This window comes from Crocodylus porosus, unplaced genomic scaffold, assembly GCF_001723895.1.
Source record: "Crocodylus porosus isolate Cpor-Errol unplaced genomic scaffold, CroPor_comp1, whole genome shotgun sequence".
Taxonomy (NCBI): domain Eukaryota; kingdom Metazoa; phylum Chordata; order Crocodylia; family Crocodylidae; genus Crocodylus; species Crocodylus porosus.
The window spans coordinates 70705239-70730486 of NW_017728906.1; the positions used below are offsets into that span (position 1 = coordinate 70705239).

Consider the following 25248-nt stretch of genomic DNA (forward strand, 5'->3'; position numbering starts at 1 on the left):
GGATGGTCTCTTGTCAGCTAAGAATTTAAAATGGGGCCAACCTTTCTACAGGTCATCCTCAAAGGTTACAAACCTCTAAGATTAGGACAGACACTAGAAGGAATAGGAACTTTTAGTGGTCTCTTTGGCTCAGGATTGTCTGGAAAAAGGTGGATGGAGGGAAAATGTAAAGACATACAGACTATGTCCAACAGGACACTGCCAATCATGTGGCTAACCCCATGGTTTCCAATGTTGAAGGATTTGCTCAGAAAGTAGGATTCACAGCATTTAACACACATGAGACTGCTCAGTTATATGATAAAACTCAGCACAAGTTGAAGAACACAAAAATCAGGACAGGGTAAAATTTCTAGAAAAAGAGATTATACATTACTCATATGGTAAATATATTTTAAACACAAATCCATATGCATTTAAAATATAGAAATCGGGTGAAAATCCTTAGTTTCAGGGACCAGCAACTTGTTCAGCTGGACACAGCTGTACTTACAACACTAAGGGAGGTACAGATCACTGTACTGATACAGTGTCTACAGTTTTCTTTTGGAGCAATTCAGAATTTGGGATTGTTCATAGTTCATCCCAATCATATTAGGCACTTCCATATATATCTTCACTAACCTTATTTAAGATATATTTGTTTGGCAAGCTTTTTAATTCTAGCAAGGTAATACACCCAGGTCTACCTTGGAGTATAACACCCAGGTCTACCTTGGATTTTCTGTTCTTCAACCTTGAACTCTAGTCCTTTCCGAATTGTTCATGTACAAGTGGACTAAGTTTTGAAACCTAGTGTTTAAAACTTAAGTAAGAAGTTATTTTCTCTAACGGCTGGCCACCTGTTGGCGATCTTTGAAACTCAGTAATTTTAAGATTACATTTTTATTATTTCAGTGACTAATGATTCCGTTACTCCTTTAGGTTAACAAGTATTTCATTATTTTTAGTCAGTGGCTTAATATTCCTTTCTTGTACTGTCTTCTTATTTATATGCTATTTGCATTTTTTATTACAATTTACATAACATATTTAAATGCATTTCTTTGAATACTCTATTTGGTGGGACAGGTTTCTTGAACCTTGCTCTCAAGAACAACTCTAGCAGTCAATAAAGTGCCCTTTAGCTATCTTAGCGTATGGGAAAATGTACCTTTTAACCACTGTGAAAGGAGAGAGGGAGCTGCTATAGGAGCACACATCAGCTGTTACAATGCAAATGTTACATTTACATGTTCTTGCAAATTAGCTAAATCATTGTAACCCTGACCAAACAGGCTGCCACCTACAAAAATTTATGACTTTCTGAATGAGTTTAGTCTCTAAGATACTCGGTTCCTGCCTTTTGCCTGACTTCAGATAGCTAACTCCCTCTCCCAGGTTAAAGCTGCAATGGTTTTGAAACACTCGATTCACTACAAAGGTCTGGAGATGTAACAGTTATAGCATTCTTATTTGCTATTAATGCAAATGTTAATGTTTGTCTATACCAGTGGTTTTCAACCTTGTTTGACTTAAGGCATCCCTCACAAAATGCCAGCTCTTATCTTTCACTCATTTCCTATGGAAAAGGAACAAAGCAGTTTTCTATTAGTTTGCAATATGTTGCAAGGAACTCAGGAAGACCAGAACAGGCCAGAATGTTTGTGACACTATGTGTTCCTATTTGAAATCTCTGGGTTTATCTTGTGAATCATGTACAAATGTTTGCACACCTAACAGTGCTAATATTGTACAGCACCATTAAAAGCACAACACTCAATGGTGCCTGGCACTCTGGTTGAGAATCACTGGTCTAGATCCTTAGGCTGCATCCACGTAAGTGTGGATGTTTGGTTCCCTGGGGGCAACTGGCAGCGGCACACCTTGTGCCGCCGCTGGTTGTCCCCAGGGAATGCCTGTGCCACGCACCTTCTGGCATGCTGCAGGTTACCCTGGGTTGGGGACAAGAGGCTGGGACCAACACTGGGCTGGCCCCAGCAGCCTTACCTGGGGTCCTGGGGGCTTCCTGGGGCTTCAGCAGCAGTGTTTCTGCTACTTGGAGCCTGGCTGGCATCCGGAGTGTGGCTCTGGCCTGCCAGGCTCTGGTTTTGAGCAGCATGAGCTGCCCCTACACACACCACTCTGTTTTTTTTTTTTGCACAAGTGTTTTAGCCCCTGGATATTCAGGGGTCAACCCCTCCTCTCCAGTACTGCTCCCTTGCAGCATGAAGAACGTGAAGACACATCTGCGGTGCCACACACCACACAGCCATGTTCATCTGGATGTACCCTAGAGGTAGATTAGGAACCTGTGTCCGTGTATCTTCCATAAGAAAACGTGAAAAGTCTGGTTTCCACTAAAATCAACATCTGGTAACTAGATGCAAGACTGAGATAGTGACTTCAGGGTTAGGGTTAGGGTTAGGTGTTAGTCTGAGGAGGTAGCTTTTCTATCTACAACACTGTGTGGGCCTGATTTTAGTGGAAAGCAGGCTACTGGAAGCTTCTCACTCTCCTTCAATTCCACTCTGTCCCTTCAGTCAGCAGGGCTGCTCATACCCATAACTCAGTCCAGCCCTCCTCAGCCAGGTTGTTTGTCCACTCTGACTGGCCAGGCCCTGAGCACTCAGATAAGGGGTCAGAGATCCAGCCTGTCATACAGCTCAGCCAACTTAACCAACAAAAATGCTGTTTCTAGACCTCCAGTTATTTTACTACATATATTTTCTACTGTACCACTGCAGATACAAACACAACAATAGCATAGTCATTTAGCTTCAGGCAATAAGCAAATGAAGCAAATTCACGAGACAGATTCATTATAGAACCCTTATTTGTAGTGGGAGCTGATACCTATTAAGCCAGAAGCTAAGGCTTATGATTCCTGAGTACAATTCTCTTATTTTTCACCATTGAAACATACTGTGGAGATCTGAGAGGTCTGTGCATATTTCCACCTATATTTTTAAACTTCCAGACCTTTTGTTTCTCTAAGCTGGCATGATGCGAACAGCTCAGAGATGGAGAGGCTCCAGTTCTTTGAAAGTGATACAAACAACTTGTTTCACAGAGCCCCACGGTTCCTCTGCAGCTTTTCCCAGCTTTCTGCTGTTTCTTAATTCCAGGCCTCATACCTTTTCCCAGGAGGAGTACCTGGCACAGCAGCGCTGCTAAATACATGCCAGCTGGCCAGCTATACCTCAGGGACCTTCTGTTCTCCCACTGTTTCTGTTTTGTTAACTAGTCTGCCTGGGGGGAAGCTAATCTAAATTTCTGCCCTGCAATACCCAGGCCCCAACGATTAACACAACTTCCAGAGCTGTTTTGCTGTACGGCACAACACCAGATACTTGCATCATTACAAAAAAAGAAAGTCAGATTGATGATGTACCTGGCTATAGTTTCCCACCTCCAGAATGCCCCAATAAGGTATGGTAATGTTGGAGTGACATTGTAGTTTTGATGGCCCGGGAGTTATGTGAAAGATGAAGAATGATGAAGATTATCTTCCATTCAAAAGCTTGTCTAACTTTATCCAACCATGCAGCTGGTCCAAAAAAGATATCACCCCAAAAAGTCCTTGCCTCAAGATCTGTTGTTAGCAAAGATTTGTAACTGTTAGCAAATACCCCTCGATTTATGCTGTTCAAAAGTCAGAAATGGGCACAACGTAGCTGCCCTGTAGGGAGAGTATTTATTTCTATTATTCTCTTCTCAGACCAAGGGGGAGCTTTTAGTAAAACTGGTGGGAAAACATATTTTTCATCCTTTAAAAATATTTAGCTTTCAATCTTTTTTTTCTTTAATTTAGAGCAAAACCTGACTATATTAATGTTTTGCCAACAAAATTCCTGAAAAATGTTTCAATTTAGTCAAAATGTTTCATTTTGAGAAATTCACAGTATTTCATTTCAATATTGAACTTTTTAATATTTCTTACATATAATAAAATTTGAAATATAGGGTGGATTTGAAACTACAAAAAGAATTGTAATTCTGAAAATGGAAGAACAGGACAACTCAATGCTTTCAAAGCTTTTCACCAATTGTCTTCATAATGCAATTTCATTGAAATCATTTCAATTATAAGAAAAATGTTCATTTTGTCAAAATGACGTTTAAAGCATGGGTAGCCAACCTGCAGCATGCGTACCACAAGGTACAGGCATCCTCTGCATGTGGCACATGGCTAGGGACCTATCTGAATTGGGGTGAGAGGAAAGGCTTTTCACAAGCTGCTCGTGGTGCTCAGAGCCACTTTCATGGGCATTTTGTGGTGGCCTTCCCCTTACAACTGATGGCCGAGAGGCCCTTCCCTTCACCGCTTATTGGCGAAGAGTGCTACCCTTCATGCAGCTCTGCCCCTCACCACTGATTGGTGAAGAGATCCCAGTGGGTGAGAAGGCTGAGGGGGGTCATGCCACTCTGCCAGCTGGCATCTTCACCCTCCCTAATCCTGGCAGGCTGTGAGGCCAGTCAGCAGCAGCCAGGAGGACCACTTGTTCCCACTGAGGATCCAGCATTTTATTTTGGAGGGGGGGGGTGTTGTGTGTGCGTGTGGTGGCGATTCTGTGGGAAACCGGAACAAACACCATTTTTTGCAGAAACTGCTGGGTTTGCAGTTTCCGCAAAAATTGCAGAAGTGCAATTTAAGAAGGTCCCTACACATGGCAGCTCAGAGATGTGATAGAGTGCAGCAGCAGATAGTACAGGAAACAGAAAGCAGAGCAGAAGATAGGGTGGCACCACAGGGTGAAAAGCAGAAAAAGCAGGGGATTGGGCAGGGAGCACAGAATGAGAAGCAGAAAGGAGAGCAACAGATTAGGCAGAAGATGGGGACTGGAGTGGCTCTTGGGCAAAGTGAAGGGCTAGTTTGTGGCACATGTGCCAAAAAGGTGCCCCCTGCCTCCTATTCTAAACTAATACTGTTCTGATGAAAAATTTCCAGCCAGTTCTAACTGGTCTTCAGGCCACAACTGCATATGAAAGATAAGACTCAAGATGCTCAAAACTGACAAAAACTTCAGTTACAACTGTTTCTATTAGCTTCAATAGGAGCTGCTAAATCCCTTAGCTCAGGGGTTGGCAACACATGGGCTAGGGACAGGCATTCAAAAAGCCTGAGCCTGAATTGATTCAATCTTTGCAGGTTAGTCTAACCTGAGCAGGCTGAATCACTTTGTAATTGTGAAGACATCCCAGAAATGCAGGCACATGCCTGCAGTGGCTCAGCACAGAAGCTCAGGGGTGCTAGAGCAGCCCTCCCTTCCCTTGTAAAAGGCTGATCTGAGGGGGGCATGGCTAGGCCCCAGCAGGATTAGGGAGAGGTTCCCCCCACCCCTTGATAACAGAGCATTTATCACCACATCAGAAAACAAACAGTTTCTCTCATTAGTTCAAACTCTTTTTAAACAAAGAAGGAATGGAGGGACCTTACCAGCTGAGCTGTTTATTAGCTCCAAAAGCCCTAAGCTGCCACTACTGTCTGCAACAGCATGTACCATAGTCAGGATGTGGTCCACTAGCTAATGCTGAGGTGCCTGTGTAAGCCAGAGGGGATGGAAATCCCTGCTTAGCAGAAAGTGGAGAGGGGAGGAGAAAAGTAGGGGGAAAGCAGGAGGAAGCCAGGCAGATGATGCTCTGCCTGCAGTCTCTGCCGGAGCTGAAGCCAAGAAGCAGAGGGGAGGGGCCAGCTCTGCTGTGGAGCAGAAAGCCCTGCCCATCCCAGACAGCATGCCAGGGTGCTCAGGGAGTTTAATTCAATTTAAATTGGCAAGGTGTCTGGGACAGATATTGCATAAATCAGTTTGACCCAAATCAATTAAGTCTGACACTACGCTCAGCCAGGTTTATCTCAAACCAGTTTCAGCCATTTTCAAAATGGTTTATGTGCACTTAGCATCTGTTCTGTTACAGGTTTAAACCACTTTCTGATCACTTAAACCAGTTTATGTGTACCATCTGTCCCTAGCCATGGTGCACAGGACAAATGTAGCCTGCAGAGCCACTTGACCTAGACCAAGTTGCTAGAGGACTTTGCCTGTACGCAATCTATCTGGGGCTGAGCAGCTGGCAGTTGCACCAAATTCCACAGCTAAGAGGCTGTGTGCATATCTAGGAGGGAGGTAAGACGAGCAAAAGGGCAAGGGAGAAGCAACGGCTGTGTGGACACAGCTTCCACTTGCCCAGCTCTGGTGAAGCTCCCAACCAGCTGGAGTCTGGAGTCTTTCTGTACAGAAGCCAGAGAGCAGGGAAAAATGGTGGTGGCACAATTGCCACCTGCTTGGCCCTGCTTGGGTGAAGGCAAAGATCCCCACTGCTGATGTGCCGCTAAAGGCCCCGAGCCTACATTAGATGGGAGCTAGGTCATTGTTGTTGTTTTGTCTAGCAGCTTATAGAGTCTGTTGGTCCTGTCCCTAGATAAACTGGGAAATTCCAGCCAAGGGGGTGTCAATCTGTTCCATGTTATATACAAACTGAATAATCTTAACATACCTGACAAGCTAGAAAGTTAGACAAAGTTTGAGCAGCCTACTGAAAGCAGGGGGCATATTTTTATGATGCCTGAATGAACTTACAGGTCTGAAAAGTTTGCTGAGATTGGCAAAGGGAATCAGGAAAATATGGAACATTAGCAGTGGAGCACATAGCACAAATAGGTGACTCCCGTACTGTAACTTTCCCGACTAGGCCCACACTTTCTGAACCAACTGCTCTGCAGTGGTCTTGAGTAGGGTGAATATTGTGCTGTTTCAAACCACTTTAGCTTACTTATTGCATGTGCCCCATTCTCCTCTCCATTCACAGTGGCTTCTCCGTTCTTTGGTGTGTTCTGCTGGGAAATAGCAGTTGTTGTTGTTCCTGCTGTTGCTGTTGTTGCTGCTGCTGCTGCTGCTGCTGCTGCTGCTGCACTGGCTTGTTGTTGAGCTAATTTCTCTCTGAATGCCTGTTGCCGGGTCTGAACAACGTCAGGCATCACTGCATCTATCAGCGATAGTGACTCTATTGGCCTGCCATCAAATACTGTACCATCCTAGGGAAAAAAAGTAAATGGGGGTCTTACAATGAGAAAAATTGATGCAAAGGAATATTAAAGAGAAACCAAATGTAAGGTTGCATGGGGATATAGGGCTATGTTAAGACTGGGAATCTCCGTCTTAGACAGTGCCTACATCTATGATATCAAAGCTGTGCGTGGGAATATTTTGTGTGGGTGGATAACAAGTCAGATGTATAAATTATTAGACTGGATGAAAAGAAATAGAGCCACACAAAAATAATGATCTAAGTCTTGCCAGAAAATTTCACTTGATTTTACAGTCCAAAAAAAGGATCAAGGGTTACTGAGAGAAAGAGACATGGGTTTAACTGAGAAAAAGACGGAGGTGTCCCACACCCAATATATAAACAAATCTCTGAAAATACACAGCCAACTATGCAAAAAATGGAGAAGTTAGTGGAGATGACAAGTAAATCAAACTTTTATTTTCCTAAATGATTTTTATGTTAATTCAGAACATTTCTTTGGTTTTGGTTTAAATCCTAGCTGTGCAATGAAGAAATATTTTTCCAGATAGATTGTAGCATCTGAATTTTAAGCTAAAAAACTCCTGACTAGAGCATTCTTCTGAACAAAATGACCAAGTCTTTGCAGAGATCTCAAATTTTACTGAGATTTTAAGAATACTGGTTCAGGTAATTTAAAATAATTTGTTGCACATAAAAACAGAGATACCAACATAACAATTACTATAGATTAGGCATAATAAGGAACATTTTCACTTAAGTGACACTCTGTATTAAGAATTTTATCAGTGGAATATGAAGTCAATAACTGAACGCATGCAAGACTTGACAGCATGCTTACTGAAATCAATTAAACAAAATTATTGATTTTATGGTGCAGAATCAGGGATTAGAGAAATCAATAACCAGGTCTCCTTTTTTGCACTCATAACTTTGTTGGCACAAGTTAAGGCCATTTTAGATGTCTAAGTACTTCCTAAATACTTCCTGTCAGACACTTAGATATGCAAAGTAAAATAGTTGCAGCATGAAGAAGGGGCTAGAGTATAAAACTATAACCTTTCACCGTAGCTGGAATGTTAGGATCAACTCCTTGTCCTTTAGTTCATAGATTCATAGATTGTAAGGCCAGAAGAGACCTTGGAAGATTATCCGGTCCAGCCCCTGCACCAAGCAGGGAAGACAACTAGGGTCAGGTGACCGCAGCAAGGTGACTGTCTAGTCTCCTCTTGAAGATTTCTAGGGTAGGTGATTGCACCACCTCTGGAGGGACCTTATTCACCCTGACTGTGAAGGAGTTTTTCCTAATGTTGAGCCTGAAATGGTCGTCCAGGAGTTTGTGGCCATTGAGGATAGTTTTCCCCTTGGGTGCCCTGGTAAAAAGTTGCTCACTGAGCCCTTAATGTACTCCCCTAGTGTAGCAGTAAGCTGCTACCAGGTCCCCTCTTAGCCTTCTTTTCTTCAGGCTGAGGAGTCCCAGATCCCTTAGCCTTTTCTCGTATGGCTTGCCATGCATGACTCTGATCATATGGCTGGCTCTTCTTTGAACTCTCTCAAGCTTGTCCATGTCCTTGTTAAAGTGCGGTGCCCAGAACTGGATGCAGTACTCCAGCTGTGGTCTCACCAGTGCTGAATAAAGCGGAAGAATCACTTCCTTGGTTTTGCTGGAGACTCATTCACTGACAAATGCCAGAGTATTTTACTGGGTACAGCATCACACTGCCATCTTATATTCATACTGTAGTCTGTTATTACCCCCAGGCCCCTGTCATTCATGGTGCTAGCCAGTTTGGTGCCCCCAAGCCTGTAGGTATGTTGGAGGTTGCTTGTCCTGAGGTGGAGCACTTTACATTTTTCAATGTTGGACTTTATCAGATTCCAATCTGCCCAACTTGCCAGCCTGTCTAGGTCCACCTGTATCTGCAGCCTATCTTCAAGCGTGACCACGCTTCCCCATAACTTGGCGTTGTCCACAAACTTGGCCAGTGAGCTCTTCACCCCCACATCCAAATTGTTAATAAAGATGTTGAAAAGTACTGGACTAAGCACCAACCCCTGCGGGACACCGCTGCCCACTTCTTACCAGGATGACACCCCGGTCCTATCCTGCAGCCAGTTTCTTCAGCTACCTGTCTCAGAGTTAAGTGCACTATCTTCCAATTTTTCACGATGATATCATAAGATACTAGATCAAAGGCCTTTTGGAAGTCTAGGTACACAATGTCAACCTGCTCTTAAGTTTGTGCCACAGACAGCACACAACTAACATAAAACTTCAAAACATCAGGCAGCTAATGATTCCCTCATTGCAAGGGATCTAAAGCTGGGATGAAGCAACAAAGAGAGGATTCTGGTTCAGGAGAGAGAGATTTATTTAAAAAAATAACTATCAAAGGTCAATCAATATTTTCTGAATGAAAGAAAATGCTGAGGCATTTAAGGTCACATCTAACCTTCTCTGAAGCTTCAATTAGCAATGAAGCATTTCCAGTCCCATTTACTTATTTTTTGTCTTTTATGTATTGCTTCAGAATTCTGTGTGGCAATAATTTTATTTGTTATAAAATACAGTGAAATACATTAAGGGACATGGATTTTGAGGCAACTTAATTAAATAAGTTAAATAACACAATCAGACACTAGATACTTTATAATTAGTAAGTGCAGTTCAGGTAAGTTGCAGTGCATCGTTTTGACTTCCCTGTGGTTATCAGTGCTAAAAAAAAGAGGAAACCCCCCCACATGTGGACCCATATATTTGCAAACAGACTAAATTGGTAGTGGTACCATTTTCGGAGGCAAGAGATTAGATCTGATTCAAGGGATTAGAACCATGTGGTTCTTATTAAAAGGATACAGCAACATGTTAGGTGGTAGAAAATGAGGTCAAACAGCAACAGATATTTTATTACCTACACATATATGGTTGTATAATTTGGCATTAATCTCTGATGTCATTGCTTTTATATCTATATCTATATAGCTATATATAGATATATATATCACCTAAACAATATTGTTAGCTTTTTTAAGAGAAAAAGAAAATCAGACAGAATTTCACTTCTAAAAAGAAACATCAAATACCCAAACCATATATTATAAAATATGTATCCTTCTTCACCCTTTCTCCAGTCCCTTTTGTCCTCACCCATACTGCTCAGGCACTAACCTTCAACAATAAAGAGACATGTCAGCTTTTTATATAAACATTAATGTGTAGTAAAGAGCCTGCTTGATTAGTATAGTAACACAGCAAATGTCTTTTTGCTGTGCTTTGTTTCAATTCAGTGTGTTTTCACATTGGTCAGCTGGGTGAGGCAGAAGTACTGGCTCTTCTTGTACAGACCTTGTTATAGTCCAACAAACTTAAAAGGACATTATGCTAGCAGACAGAGATGTTCTCTTGGTGCTTCTATAACATTAATATATAAATGAAGGATACCAAAAAAATGTTGTATATTTTGAAATGGCACATTCAAAGGTCAAGTTACGTGACTTGCCTAAATTCAACAGAGCCAGGCTTCAATCAGCAAACTCCTTGCTCCTAGTGCCTTGAGCTGTCATACTACTTGATTATGCTTAACTTTTCTAGCACCTGATCCAAAATCTGTTACTAAATGTAAAGGAATTTTTCTGTTAACTTCACTGGATTTTGGATCACGTTTCTTCTGGCTGGTTAGCACTTGGAAGTTTTAAGTTACACCGCATGCTTTTCTCACTTAACTTTTTGAAAAACACTTCTTTTATACATGGCAAGGCTCTGTGTATATTTAGCCTCCTTATCTAAATACCAGTGACATAATCAAATCCACTTAAGTCATTTAACAAATTCTTAGAGCAATAACTACAAACTGAAAAGAACCATCTTGGAGCCTTCTGGATGTTTTTTCAGTGAAAACATAGGAATAAAATGCAGCCAATCTATGGAGAGCTCAGGAGTTGTCATGTGCATCTGAACTGTTAAGAGAAACTAAAACATGGGATTTTATGTCAACTCCTAGCACGCTTGTTATCACAGAAGTGTACTTTCTGCTTGTGGCAATCAGTATACTTACTTCATTGATGCTGATCTCAGCTTCCACATATTGCAGACCTTTCTGAAGTATGGAGATGAGGGCAGCAGGTGGCACTAGTGTTCCGTTGATGTTGGACTGACTAATGTGACTTTCAATACCGAATGTGAAGGCCGAATGGGAAAAACCTGGAAGCAGAAAAGGAAGCCATGATATGAAATCTTAACTTATCAACAACACACAACTTTTAAAATCTAAAAATAATATTGTTCATGACTGTGAAAAGCATGGAAACATAAATAGAAGAATGCAAGTTGATTGAACTGGGTCCAATAGGTTAAGAGAACCATCTTTATTTCTTTTTGCTCTTCCTTTCAATTGCATTTCATATGCACATGAAATTATATAGAAATGGAAACACACACAGAGGAAAATAATCAGTGTCAAACACAAATACGCTGATTTTTTTTTTTAAAGAAAGGAGAAGAATAGGAACCAACTCGGGGCACTGCTAACTAATAACAGTATTACTCCTATGTTTTCTTTCCTGCCTAGGTTATAGTATCAAGCTTTCCAGAAGCCTTACATTTACATTTCTATCAATGTATAGGTCATATCTGGTCAAGGCATAGATGCAACATATGCAGGAGGGAAAGGGGGCACGATCTATTACAGAAGATAAGTAATACTGAATCCTCTTCCCGCAGCTTTTATTACCAGCTACAATCTGACATCCAGAACAAAATCATTACACTATGAATCAACAACAAGATGACGAGGGCCACTCCCTTGGATCTATTATCTGGAAATGAACAGCAAAAGTAAAAAATAATGAAATAGAATGTGGCACATCACAAACGACAAGCCAATTCAGTAGTGCTTCTCTGTTAATCATAAACTCCCCGTTTCATTTTTGTCATCTTCCTAGGAAGCAGCTGATAACACGGCGCTCTGAACCTCAAATTAATGGACCGAGTAGATAAACTTTTCAAGAAGGCGCTGCAGCTGAAATACTAGAGGAAACAGGTCAGTACTGTTACTTCTTACAAAGGGGAGAGCTATGGTTTTGCTGAATGCCTGGACTGTGCAACTGTATTCACATGCAGGATGGGGAAGGGAGAACAGGACGCAGATATAACTGAAGGAACCCATTTATCACCGCAATGTCTCCAGAGCATTATTCTAACATTAGAAGCCTTGGGGAAACCACCCTTGCACTGTCTCTAACAGGAAGCACCCTAGCACTCTCCACCGGCTAGACGACTAGGAGGAAAGAACAGCAACTCTCAAATGAAAATACTTCCTTTAAATTGAGCTGTTTCTTTTCCCCTGCCAACAGTGGTTTCATTTATAGTTTTGTCTGTTAAGGGGTTTCCCCCATATCAATGCTCAGGCTGGCAATATGTAGGCAGGGGGATGGGCTTACAAGTTCATGCCAACATTTTAGGAAGGATGTTCTCTTATTTATTTATTTTGGCTGAGATTCTTTCACAATCAATACAACTATGATCAGTTATTTAGATTAGAAGCAGAAACAGACTACGACATATAATGCTCCCATGAGCATTAAAAATGGGATAGCTACTTCTTCCCTCTCTCTGTCTCTTCTCTTATGTTGGTTGTCTTCTTCTCTTCCCCTTCTTGATTTCAGCCATGCCTCCTCTCCCATGGCCCTTTGCATATCTCAAGAGGTTCACCACTGCTTAGAAGCAGTCAAAAGTGACAAGCAGTGAATAGCAGTGTAACTTGAGGTGCTGCAAAAATAAATAACAACAAAGAGAACAGGCAGCCCATGTTGGAGACTATTAGTCCAGGGACTTGGCCTTACAATATTCACTTACCACTGAAAGAACTGTATTATGGATACGATGGCACATAAATTGAGAGTAGTCAGATGCATAAGTTTGGGGGCCATAAGCATTACAATTCATTATTAAAAGAGGCCTTTGTTCTTGTGACAGATTAGGATTTTTAAGTGGTCTCTGAAGAAATCCAAAAACTAGTGAAAGCAACACTAACCCTCAAATTACTGAAGGCAATGATGAATATAAAGCTACTACTGTATGTGTATGAGAGGCTTCATTTCAAGGATGTCAGACTCATTCAGCTACATAGGCTGGATTCAAATCACAGGGCTCTTCACCAGCCAGGTGATCCATCTCTGACAACAGCATCAAACCCTGTAGCTACCAAAGCCATTGTATCAGCACAGCTCCAGAACCGAGGGGGTTAATTTCACTGCTGCTTGCTCCTCCTATGCACCTTTTCCTGTGGCTGATTTAAGTTGCCAAAGGTGACCAAACCAGTTTTGGCAGAGGCTAAGGTCATGAAAGGGAAAGCAGGCAGCAGCAGGCATTAATTTCCTGGATTTCAGAGCCATGCTGATACAATTGCTTACTTAGGTAAGGCGATATGCCCCATGGGCTGCATTACACTCATGGGCATGGGTTATCCAGCCCGGTGGGCCAGCTGACCCACCTTAACAGGCCACATGTGGCCCATGGGCCATATGTTTGACACCCCGCAAGCTACACCAATACACTTGTTATTACTGCACCTGTTATTTTGGAATTTTGGCTGTTGGCTGACTGTAGGTTGCATCTTGGGCCAGTAGATGATAGCTTATAGGGATCCTGGTTTTCTCTGTTTAAAAATCACAAATTCTCTGATTAAAACCCTCAAAATCTGCATTTTGCTGTGATTGAAATGAAATACCACTATATATATATATATATATATATATAGGTATCAGTTGAACAAAATATTTTACTGATATACATACAATTTTAAAGCAAGTTGGAAGCCTACCAGCACCTCATCCACTATAATAAAATAAATTTTATAAATACAGTATAACCTCATAAATCCAGCATGCTCAGGACCAAGCACCTGCCGGAAATTTGAAAATGCTGGCTTTTTTAAACTGGCGTGGCAGCTGGTCATGGAGCAGGGGAGAGGGGAGGGGGTAGCAGTGGCTGGTCCCGGAGCAGTGGTTGCATGCAGGGTGGCAGCATGGGGTGGTGAATGGTGGCAGCAGCTGCTGCATGCAAGCTTCCCCTTCTACATCCAGGAGAGTGAGGGGGAGCAGTGGCCAGTCCCTAAGCGGTGGCGCGGGGAGTGCCAGATTTTCGATATCCGGATTTATGAGGTTGTATTATACTATAATTTTTGGCATTTGATTTTTGTTTTTTTATCATGGAAAATCAGAGCTCCTCTGCCCTATTCTCCCACTAGGATGTGGGTCCAGCTGTGGCTGTCCCGCTGCTCCCCTGCCACTACTTAGTGGCACTAAATAGCCCTGATATGCTGCTGCCCTGTCCATGCCATTGCCCCTCAATCCTGACCCCCAGCCCCCCAGCCTTGCTGGTGTCCCTCATTCCCTACCCACAGACCCCTGGCCTTGCTGGTGCCCCTCAAACACCACCCACAGCCCACACCCCCAACCCTGCCAGAGGCTGCCCTCCGCTGCCAGGGCTATGGGGCCAGGTACCTGGGTCTGCAGCCCTGCCCCTTAGAGCAGCACTCATGCGAGGCAGCAGTTGCTGCAGTGGAGCAGAGCATGGAGTCCACCTCTCCCCCCTTCACAGGTGGCACAGCCAGTGCCGAACCTGTGGGCTGGTGGTTGTGGGCTGCCCACAGGAGGCTCCAGCTCCCCGCCCTACTGCTCTCTCTCCGGGGCCTCTGCAGCCCAGTAGTCAGGACATGGCACAGCGGGGCAGAGTGGGACCAGGTGAGGAAGCTTGGTGCTGCCGCTGGGAGCTTCACGCCACCGTGGCAAAGCATACCCTACATGATTAAGATTTAAAGCTTAAATCTCAAAACTGTAAGTTTTTAAAAAGGAATTAAAAAGCAAATCGAACGAAACCAGTTTCCTCGTTTCCTATGTTTCTCAGCAAAATTTTATGAAGACTTTCTGAAAATGGACATTTTGGACCACTGGGATAAGGTGTGGGATTCTGAAGTGCAACACATACACCAGGAAAACTGTAAGAGAATCTGCGCACACAACAGGTTTCCTGTGACACTGCAAATAACTTGAGCTTTGCTTTTATGGTTACCCAGTGTCATCAAGTCTCTTTGATGTATGTGTGTGAATGAACACACATGTGCACAATATTACATAGTAGTGCTGTATCACTGTATCAGCCTTATGAAGTGGTGATCTCAGAACAAAGGCATTTTTAAGTCCTAGTTGTTTAAATAGTCATGTTACAAAAACGAACTTTGCCACTCTTCTAATGTTCTTAAACCCACATTAAGCAGCACAAAACAAAAACCTGGAACACTGTTGCCTTGATTGATTACATGCAGGCTGTCAAGGCAGGGGGGAGAAGGAAAGCAGAGAGAAAATACTTGACAAATTGGTCCCTTAAGATACAATGTGATGAGGACAATATGAACTTTTAAGTCAGGACACGGTAACAGTGTTCAAAAAAGTAGGGCAGAAAAGCTGTTGCCTTTCTTTTCCCAGGTGCATAACTTCCTGTAGATTGGATTTCATCATCTGATGATTTCATCATTGCAGTAATTCCATATTGTTCCAAAAATATTCACTTGTATTCTGGTTGCACCCAGGAAATGATACTCTAATATACTAATTATTATGCAGACATAATAATAGGAGATGGTGAACCCTTAATGGTCAGTGTTTATCTTTAAAACAGAATTAGATACATTCGTGAAGGACAGGTTTTTTGGGGAATTTATATAAAGCAATCAGGGATGTATCACCTGACATCTCTAAACCAATGATGGCTGATGCCATGGAAGCGGTGACAGGGGATGGATTACTCTAGCCATGCTCCCGGGTTCATACACTCTCTCTCTTTGAAGCATCTGCTGTTTGCTTTGGGACAGAGTTCTTGTAACCTTAATTATGTATAATGCACCTAGTATGCTTTTGGCAATGCAACATTGCACTTGCAAAACATAGGTGCCACAAAGAAAATCACGCTGTCATACCAGTCTGTCTTAACTGAGAATTCCTTCCATTTGTAGACTGAATTCTCAGCTTGATTTGCAAGTTAAGGATTTTTTTAAAAAACATACAAACAAGGTGTTATTGACTATTATCTGTCCTAGCTGATCTAGACTCAAGTAGCTGACATTTTTGTTCTGATTCCTTTAACTGTAAATTGCTGTCTTTTTAAAATTACAGTTTTCGGGCATGGGCATTTGAACAAGCTACTGAGAGGTAAGCTAAGGAGTGAAATTACAGCATACCAGCTACTTGATAACTGTCTGTGTACATGCTCTTTTCCGATGGCAAAGGCAACACATAGGTAATTACTAGACAGTAACTAAACTGCTGCAAGTTTACACCCTAGCTTACCGCACATTACCTTGTTCATGTTCCCATATCCTTATACTGAAATAGTGACTGTACCTTCTGCTGCCTTTGGACAGGTGACCAGAATGCAACTCTTTCATAAACAGTTGTCTGCGAGCATTACATTCTAAATTACTACAGATTTGGGCTGTTTGTTTAGGCTAAGTTTTTTCTTTCTGTTTCTAACCTACTAGGGAAATGACTTTATTTTCTTAATTTACTTACTATAACTTTGAAAACAGTTAATAATACAAAATACAGTCTCAGGTTATTTGCAAGTGATTTGCCTTAATTTTTTATAAGGTGCGATTTGTCACTTACGTCTCATTATCAGTCTCTGAGTGAATGAAATGGAAATACAAACTGTAAATTGTGCATTGCATTTAATGAACATTCTCGTTCCCACACAATTCCAAGTTCATACGTAGTGCCCCCATTATAAATGCAGTTCCACAAATGTTTGCATAACCCAGGCTACCAGTACAGCTTTGTCTACAGCAGTAGTTAGAGCACTTATGGAGGTTTGTACTACCTCATTTGAATTACTGACCCTCATTATTTATCTCAAGCAGTAAGAACTGATATCTTTAAATTCAACGATTCTGGGTTCAGTTCCCACAGACCACCCAACTAGGGGATCTGTCACATTTTTGAATTGTGAAAAAAAAGGAGGCATGCAATCCATCAAATGAAAGAGTCAACTTGAATTGTGATAATTTTCCAACTTCTTTTTTGCAGATTTTACACAGCTGTAACTATGACTAAAGTAATACAGTATAATCTAATTTACTTATTTTTCAGTACTACACATATTTCATAGAATTTCTATATTGTTTCACCCTTCTTCATCTCTCAAATAGCATTTTTGTTTCCTTAAGACTACTTGGCAGGTAGCAGATACACATTGAGAGGGGTTATAAAAATGATTAGAATGACTCCTAGCTTTCAAAGCCAGTTTCCAACTTCTATAGTGGGATCCTGGCAATTTTGGAATTGAGTTCATAAATACATTTCTTCTAAAAGCAGCACATTATCTGGTACCAAGACTGAAGTTTACCATTGTAAAAAATTGTGCGGGGGTGGGGGAGGTGGGGGGAATGTATACTAGGGAGCTGGCTAGCACTTCAGCCTGCAGGAAAAAAAAAATATGGGCATGAGGTGGTGAGAAAGCACTGTCTTTATTTCCACACATGGGCCTATGTACAACCTGCATGAGAGATTTAGATGCATCAAACAGAGGCACTCTGCAGAATGCTAAGTGAGTCCAAAGAAAGTGGCATTCAGGAGGACAAGACATCCCACAGTCCCATCTGTGGTTTAACCATGTCACCAACCCTGAGTAACTCCAAAGCTGCCAGCACAACTGCTTGAAGAGCTTGCCAAGAAACCAGATGCAACTGCTGGAAAAATATCTTCCACAGTCTGACATCTGGGTCTTGGGAGCACCATCTAAAGATGAAGGAAAAGAAAGAAGACTGGTGTGATGTGAGGCTTAGAAATACATAAATCCTGCCACCACAGATTAAAAGAACAGAAGGATAAATAAAATCATTATCCCCAAGTACGATGCATAACTATACTTGGAAGTTGAAAACAGGTATTTTGAAGGGTGAGATTTACTGGGCTAGGGAGGGGAAAGAAAGCACATACACTAAGGTACTTATTTGCAAAATACATTTAAAGACCTTAATCCGTGTCTGCAGCCACTGGAATAAAGCGCCTGTCTTCGAAACATTGTACCCTCATGATTAACAGAGGGCCACTGGAGCAAATGACTTAATGTTGCTGTCTAGGGCCCAAAGGGAGCTATATTTATATTTTTCACTGTAGTGGACTACAGCCTCCATTTGAAATTGCAATGTGTTCCTGTTTAGATGATGAATTGTCAAAGACAATTACTAACAAGTATGTAGGGCCACTAATCCTTCTGATTCTAAATCCCTCTGTATCATAGGGCAGTTATGGAGTCATTATTTTTTTAAATAGATCGCAGTGTGGGCGGACCAATGGCATCATGTGTGGATTCCTGGTTCTCCCCTGCCAAGAAACTATTTAGATGCAGTTAAAGTCAGTTTGCTGCTTAAAGCCACTGCCTGAATTCCATTTTAATGCTGATGATGGTTAAAAAGGTAGGCAAACATCCTAAACCACATCTCATTTATTATTCACAGCAGACTCAATTTTTCCTTCAAGCTGAGTTATTTCATTCTCTGTAATATGTCCTAGAGTGCCCCTCTCCTTTTTGGCAGTGCCTGCTTATTTCTGAAGACTTACCTTAGTGATTACATAAAGGGTTTAACAAGGACACACATTAGCAATGTAAAATAAGAACTGCAGTTGAAATATATTTTTAGAAAAGCTGCTGAACAATAGGGCCTGCACATTTTGTTTAAGATTAGGGTTGCTCAACCATTAAAATGATTTCCAGAACCCTGGGAAATGTGTCCTGTATTACAAGCTTTTTCAGTCCTGGGGAAATATAAAGAAAAGATCCTACACTGTAGTTTATGTTAGTTGCCAAAATTATAGTGTGCATAGTTGCCCTAAGTTTTGTAGAAGCAATTATTCACAAATATTAAAAGTTACACCCTTCTCCTTGGATACCTGACCTGCTTAACAACTGCCAAGAATTCAGAGTGAATGTCTGCTACCCTAAATTATTTAATTACATGCCAAAGAGTGCTTTTGGCAGGGTTTTTCTTTTTCAAGCAGGAGAACACATTGGAAAAGATTAATAAAACTTGGAAGTGATCTTCTGATGAGCAGTATTTGGCTCTTACTGTTTCCATCTTTTTGAGTGATGCAAATTAATTAAAAGAAAAATGTGATAAAGGGAGAAGGCAGAACAAGGAGAATGGGAAGGATTTTTTACTTGTTTTAAAAGCAAGGCTTCCTTTTTACTCACTCCATATAAATTAGTCTGACAATGTGCAAATAAATGTCAACACAGATCTATCAGCAAGGCTTGGGATATTTTCCAATGGCCACTGCAACACCTCTCTTACTAGATTAATGAGAATGTTATCACCCTCCAGACCTGCCCTTTGCACCAAATGTCAAAGGAGAGGATGTGCATTATTTCATGACTCATTTTAGGTAAAGAGATCATATTTAGCAGGTTTTGCCCTGAGCTCTCTTCTTGCATCACTTATAATAACACTTGCAAGCAGCCGCAACTAGAACATCACCAGTGATGATCAATGAGCAAGAAAGGATTTCAGCACTACAGGTTGTTGTAGTAGCCTTTTTGTTCCCAAGACTGTAAGCCCAGACCTGCACTACAAAGACTTCCAGTACATCAATGTTTGTTGAAGTATGATGGTGCAAGATTTATACCTGATACAGCTATGCAGGCAAAAGTCTTGACTCTAAACTCAGAGCAATTTTTGTAGCATTCCTTATTTCCCAGGGATCCAGACCAGTCATGTCCATATTAGAAACACTTAGTCTGAAGCTTATCTGGCCTAAAGCTGGGAGGTTCTTTTTAATTTTTTAAAAATTCATATAGTGACCTTTCCCCCTTTTATTCATCTTCCTTTCTATATGTGTAACAATCCTTTCAAAATAATTTGTCAGTTTAATAATTTATTAAAAACAACACAATTGGTAAAACCACATTATGGACTAATAAATTACAAAGGTACAATTGTTTGTGTGAATATAATGTGAAAAATGGCCATATTCGCTCAGTGACTGAGATCTAATGCTGTATGCCAAGTTTCAGCCGAAGAGAAGTTTAAACAGCCAAGTTTATAAATCTGTGAAAAGATTTAAAAGGAAATACCAACTAAATAGAGTTCTGCAAATGTCACAAGGAACAAGATAGCCAGTGTATTTTATTTCTTTACAGAAACCTGCTAAATTCTAAACTGTTTTTCTTGCATGATAGTTTAAATGGCCTTCCTTATGTAAAAAGGAATAAAAGTGGAAGAAAAAATACAAAGGAAAAAGCTATGAAAGGTCTTACAATACATCTATTCACATATATATGCGCCTGTGGTGCAAAGTAGATATCAGAGCACATAACTAGAAATTTACATTCTAATAGACAAAAACTTAAGTGGGGACAATTTATGACCAAACTGATATGCTCTCACTGCTGTAACACAAGAAGCATCATCTCTTTCATTCATATGTCATTTGGATTGTGTCAGCTATGACTTTTGTATTGCCAGAGCTTCTGTGAAAAAGTATACAATGTAAACAAGATGTCCACATTTTTTTATGATATAAAGATGCTCTCAGGTTAATCGCTTCTAGTTACAGGAGGCTGCTAAAATGATTGCAAATCATTCACCACTGACAAAATCTGAATTCCAAAATAGCTTTGATCGTAAATAAACATCAGTATGGTGACTTCAGTTTAGTAAAGCTAATTGATGTCTAATTCCATTCTGGAGCACATAAATGTGTTCAGTATTTACACATTGAAAGACAGTGGCCAGAAGAGTGAAGAGTTATGCATAGTAATATAGTTTTACTTCAAGAAATAGATTTTTCCCCCATTAGGTAAAAAAATAAGGTCTAAATTTGAATGAAAACAGCTGCATGGCCCATGCAGGATGTTAAAAGAATCACTAGTACATCAAAATGTATTGCATGGTTTTATGACGGAGAGCTCTTTTCATCTAAAGAGACATCATCAAATGAAAAATAACATTTATATTTGAAAATGTTGCACCTGCTACTGCTACAAGTAATGCCTAAGATTACTATTATTGGAAAAGAAGATTAGTCAAAAGACTTCTCCACCATTTTTCATTTTTCAATTTTGGGCTCCTGACAATGCTTGACACAGTCAGTTTTACAGTTTCCTTGTGTTATGTAATCACTTTCTCGCTACTTAACAAGAAACATAAACATGGTGGGGAAAAAAGATTAATCAAGTTTTTTTCCCAAGAAGATTTTTTAAAAAATGACACACTATATTGAGGATGATTTAACAGAAAATATATTTCTTTGAAATTAGACAACTTATAAAAATAAAATTGACAGTTTCTCTTTAAATGGCAGTGTTAGTCATGAAATTACAGTAGGAGACATTTCTATTTGAACCAACACTGATTCTGTTAAATTTCTCAAGCATTATTTTCCAACATTGTAAATGCAAATTCTGTCCTATCCCCAGCACACTGAGGACTCTGTTCACCGAGGTCATCCAAATCTTGGTTCTACAGCCAGCTGCCTATTCATCAGAAATTTGGCTCATTTGCAGAAGCCATTCTGTTTTCACTGAGTAGATTAAAGTGAATGGAGGATGAGATGTTCCGTAAATAAGCCTGTTCACCTACCAAACTGATCTCTGCTAAATCAGAAGGGCTAAAAATGGACTTTGCTTTGTCACACAGACTAGTGCTTTTACAAACTTGAAAGGTTGGATTCATCAACTCAATCTTGCCACCCAGTTCCTTGGAATACATGTAGTTAAATCTGGGCCCATCCTGCACCGCTGTCTTTAATTTTCTCACACATGGAAAAAATGTTTTATTTATTTGGAATAAATAAAATTAAAATAAGTATATCTATTCTTTTTTTTTCTGCTGCAGACTTTTGTCCCTTTCATCGAAAAAGCTGGATCTTCAAAAGATGTGTGGCGCACATGCTGAAGCATAGCAGGTGATGTAAATTTTGTGCATGTACTGGAGAAGTTCAACAGTACTTGAGTGATTAACATTTTAGAACATATTTATAGAGAGGCTCTTTAAAAAGATCTTTGAAGCTAATGAGCAGAATTTGGGAGGGGTGGGGGTAGGGGAGAGGAGGATTTATCACTAGTAGGCTCCAGAGGCACAAGAATACTTTTTTATTTTTTACAGTGGTCCTTTATTGACTCATTTTTCTGATACATTATTTTTAAAGTTTGTATTTTAATAATTTCATCAAAACCTAGGCACTGTTTTTTTCTTTTCCTTTTCATTGAACAGCACAGTTTTCCTTATACGCTAACCATCAGGCAACTAACTATGAAGCAAATTTAGATGACCTACATATGCCAATATTTTTTATTATTACTCTTTTCTACGCTTAATCTGAATTACTTTAAGAAGGTATTTTCATATAAATGACTGGCACAACTCTATGGTGCACACTACGGTTTATACTGCTCCAAATTCTATAAATGTGCATCTAAAGATACAAAAAATGGTGATACTCTTTATTTTCTGAGGGATTTTCAGGAGATCATGCAACTAAAAGATTACTTCATTCATGAGATATAAATTCAGAGACAGAATAATCATTTTAACTTATAGCATTTCCTCACTTCTGAGAAACCTTAATTTTTTTGTCTATTTTTGGTATGAAATTTCCTAATTAATAAAGGCAAATGAAAAAAAATTGAAAAGGTAGTTCCTCTTCAAGTATGTTTCATCTTTCAGACAGCACATGTGAATATAATAATTCAGAACTGTTTGGCTAGACAGCAGCAGAATGCCTAAATCCCACAAAGTTTGGGAGGCTTGCTGGCGAACGGAGAGTGTGCTTTTCTTGTACACCAGAGTAGGAAGGAGTGTTTCTCTCATGTTCCCAAGGAAAATCTAAAAAGGGGTTTTGCTTTTTGTTGATAGTGCACAGCCTTGTCTTCCTGTAGTTTCCTGGTGGGTTTAGGTTCACCATGTCTGAATAAAAAGCTGGCTTCTATAACAACCCTGGAGTCTGAGTTTTAAATGACAAGGGAAAACCTGTGTCCAGTGACAGCAAAGAAAAATTGTCAAACATTAACCAAAAATACACTGGTGCTCTGCTGTCTTCCTGAATCTGCAAAAAGAAAAGCTGTAACACCCATAAGGTAGGATCTTGGCTGAAGCGGGATGGACAACAGCTTTGAAAGCAAATAGTAAAGAGTCACATGCCAGTACTGCCAAAGATTTTAGCAAAATAATTTGAGTAGTGAGTGTTTCAGTTCTGCCACTATGTTGGATATAGTGGAAGATGTTGATTTTATGTTGAGGAGTGTGGAATCAATCTTAGGTCATAAAGCATAGAAAATTTCATACCGAAGGTTGAAAGCATCATAAAGTTTGGAGAGCAAGAGTGGAAACTCTTATACAATCTTAACTATAATTGTTCCTGTCCACTACAATAAATGTCATATTGGAGATCAGTATAAGCCACAGGCAGGTAGGGATGTAATTTTAGGACAAGGAAAATTTTAGGACACGGGATTCCACTCTGGCGACAGCCGAAGGAAAGGCCCCTCTTAATTCCTCAGGGAAGCACTGGGCTTCAAATGGCAGACTTAACTACCTGTACACAAATGCCACGAACATGAGGAACTCGCCCTTTTTCTATGTGATAGTGACTACAACCTTGTAAGAATTATGGAGACCTGGTGGGACTCTACCTATGATTGATCGGTGGCAGTAGAGTGTTATACTGTGTATAGGAGAAACCATGTAGGGAAGAGGGTGAGGGTGTTGCTCTCTATATCAAAGATCAAGTCACCTCCCTGCTGACTGAGTTTTAAACCAGGAAGGGCATCTTGAGACCCTTTGGGTCAAGATACGGGGAGAACATGGGGAGGGTGACTTACTTGTAGGAGTCTACTGTAGACCCCCCCACTAAGAGGAAGACCTAGATCGGGAATTCATTAGGAAACTGGACAAAGCAGCATGTTCCCGATGCTTGATTGTTAACTTCCCTGATGTCTCTTGGGATGGTCACATGGCCAAATCTGACAGGTTGTGTGGTTTTCTCATGTGCATCAATGACCTCTACCTAACCCAGGAGGTCTATGGGCCAACTAGGGGAAAGGCATTGCTGGATCTGGTCCTGGTCAAAGGGGAGGACACAATGAGTCGTCTGTGGATTGAGGGTAAGCTTGGTGACAGCGACCATGAATTGGTCACCTTAGTTCACCAAAGAGCAGGCAAAGCCCTCAGTAAAACAGAAGTCCTTAACTTTGGGAAGGTCAGCTTCTGCAAACTGAGAGAACTGGTCAGTCAGGCAATCAGGGGCCATATTCCCCCAGAAAAGGGAGTACATGAGGAATAGTCATCACTCAGAAACATAAACCTTGAAGCACAGGGCAAAGCCTTCCTTTCTCACAAGAAATGCAGTCAGCAAGCAAGGAAGACCCTAAGGAACTGTTGGACCTCATTAAGCTCAAAAGAGTAGCCTACACCAGCTGGAAAACAGGAAGCATTACCAAAGAGGATTACTCTGCTCTTTCCTGCACCTGCAGAGAGCGGTTGAGAAAAGCCAAGACACAAACCAAACTTAGGTTTGCTACAGGGATCAAGGACAACAAGAAGTCCTTCTTTAGATATGTGAGAAGTAGGGAAAAGAACAAGGATAGTATTGGGCCCCTGAGAGATCCAATAGGGCAACTGACATCAAGGAAGGACCAATCTCCTAAGTGACTTTTTCACATCAGTTTTTCACCTTCCCACAAGGATCACATTGCCAAGAATGGCACGAGTCCATTTGGGAGTGGGTGACTGGCCCAAAATTGATGTGGATCAGGTGAGGGAACACCTTGAGAAACTGAACATTCACAAGTCCATGGGCCCAGAGGGAATGCACCCGAGGGTCTTGAAAGAGTTGGTAGGCAATAGTGCATCCCCCTTGGCAGGGATATTTGAAAAATTGTGGCCCTTGGGTGAGGTCCCAGACGACTGGAAAAGAGCCAACATGGTCCCTATCTACAAGAAAGGGAGGAGGGAGGAGCCGGGGAATTATAGACCAATCAGTCTGATGTCGGTCCCTGGAAAAATTCTGGAGAAAATTGTCAAGGGATCCATTAACGTCAGACTAATGGAAGGCAAGCTTCTGAATGCCAGCCAACATGGCTTTGTGACTGGCAGGTCTTGCCCGACCAAACTCATCTCCTTCTATGACCAGATAACTTATGCCCTGGACAAGGGAGATGATGTGGACGTCACTTATCTGGACTTCAAA

General features: G+C 41.0%; 1 protein-coding gene across 1 annotated transcript in view; it reads right to left on the reverse strand.

The window, feature by feature from the left end:
* TBL1X (transducin beta like 1X-linked) overlaps positions 1-25248 on the reverse strand; it is a 101599-nt gene that overhangs the window by 65893 nt on the left and 10458 nt on the right. The window contains exons 2-3 of the mRNA XM_019529349.1: positions 11064-11209; positions 6754-7015 (exon numbers count right to left, since the gene is read on the reverse strand). Coding sequence (XP_019384894.1) covers positions 6754-7015; positions 11064-11209 — 408 coding nt within the window. The remainder of the gene's footprint in view (positions 1-6753; positions 7016-11063; positions 11210-25248) is intronic.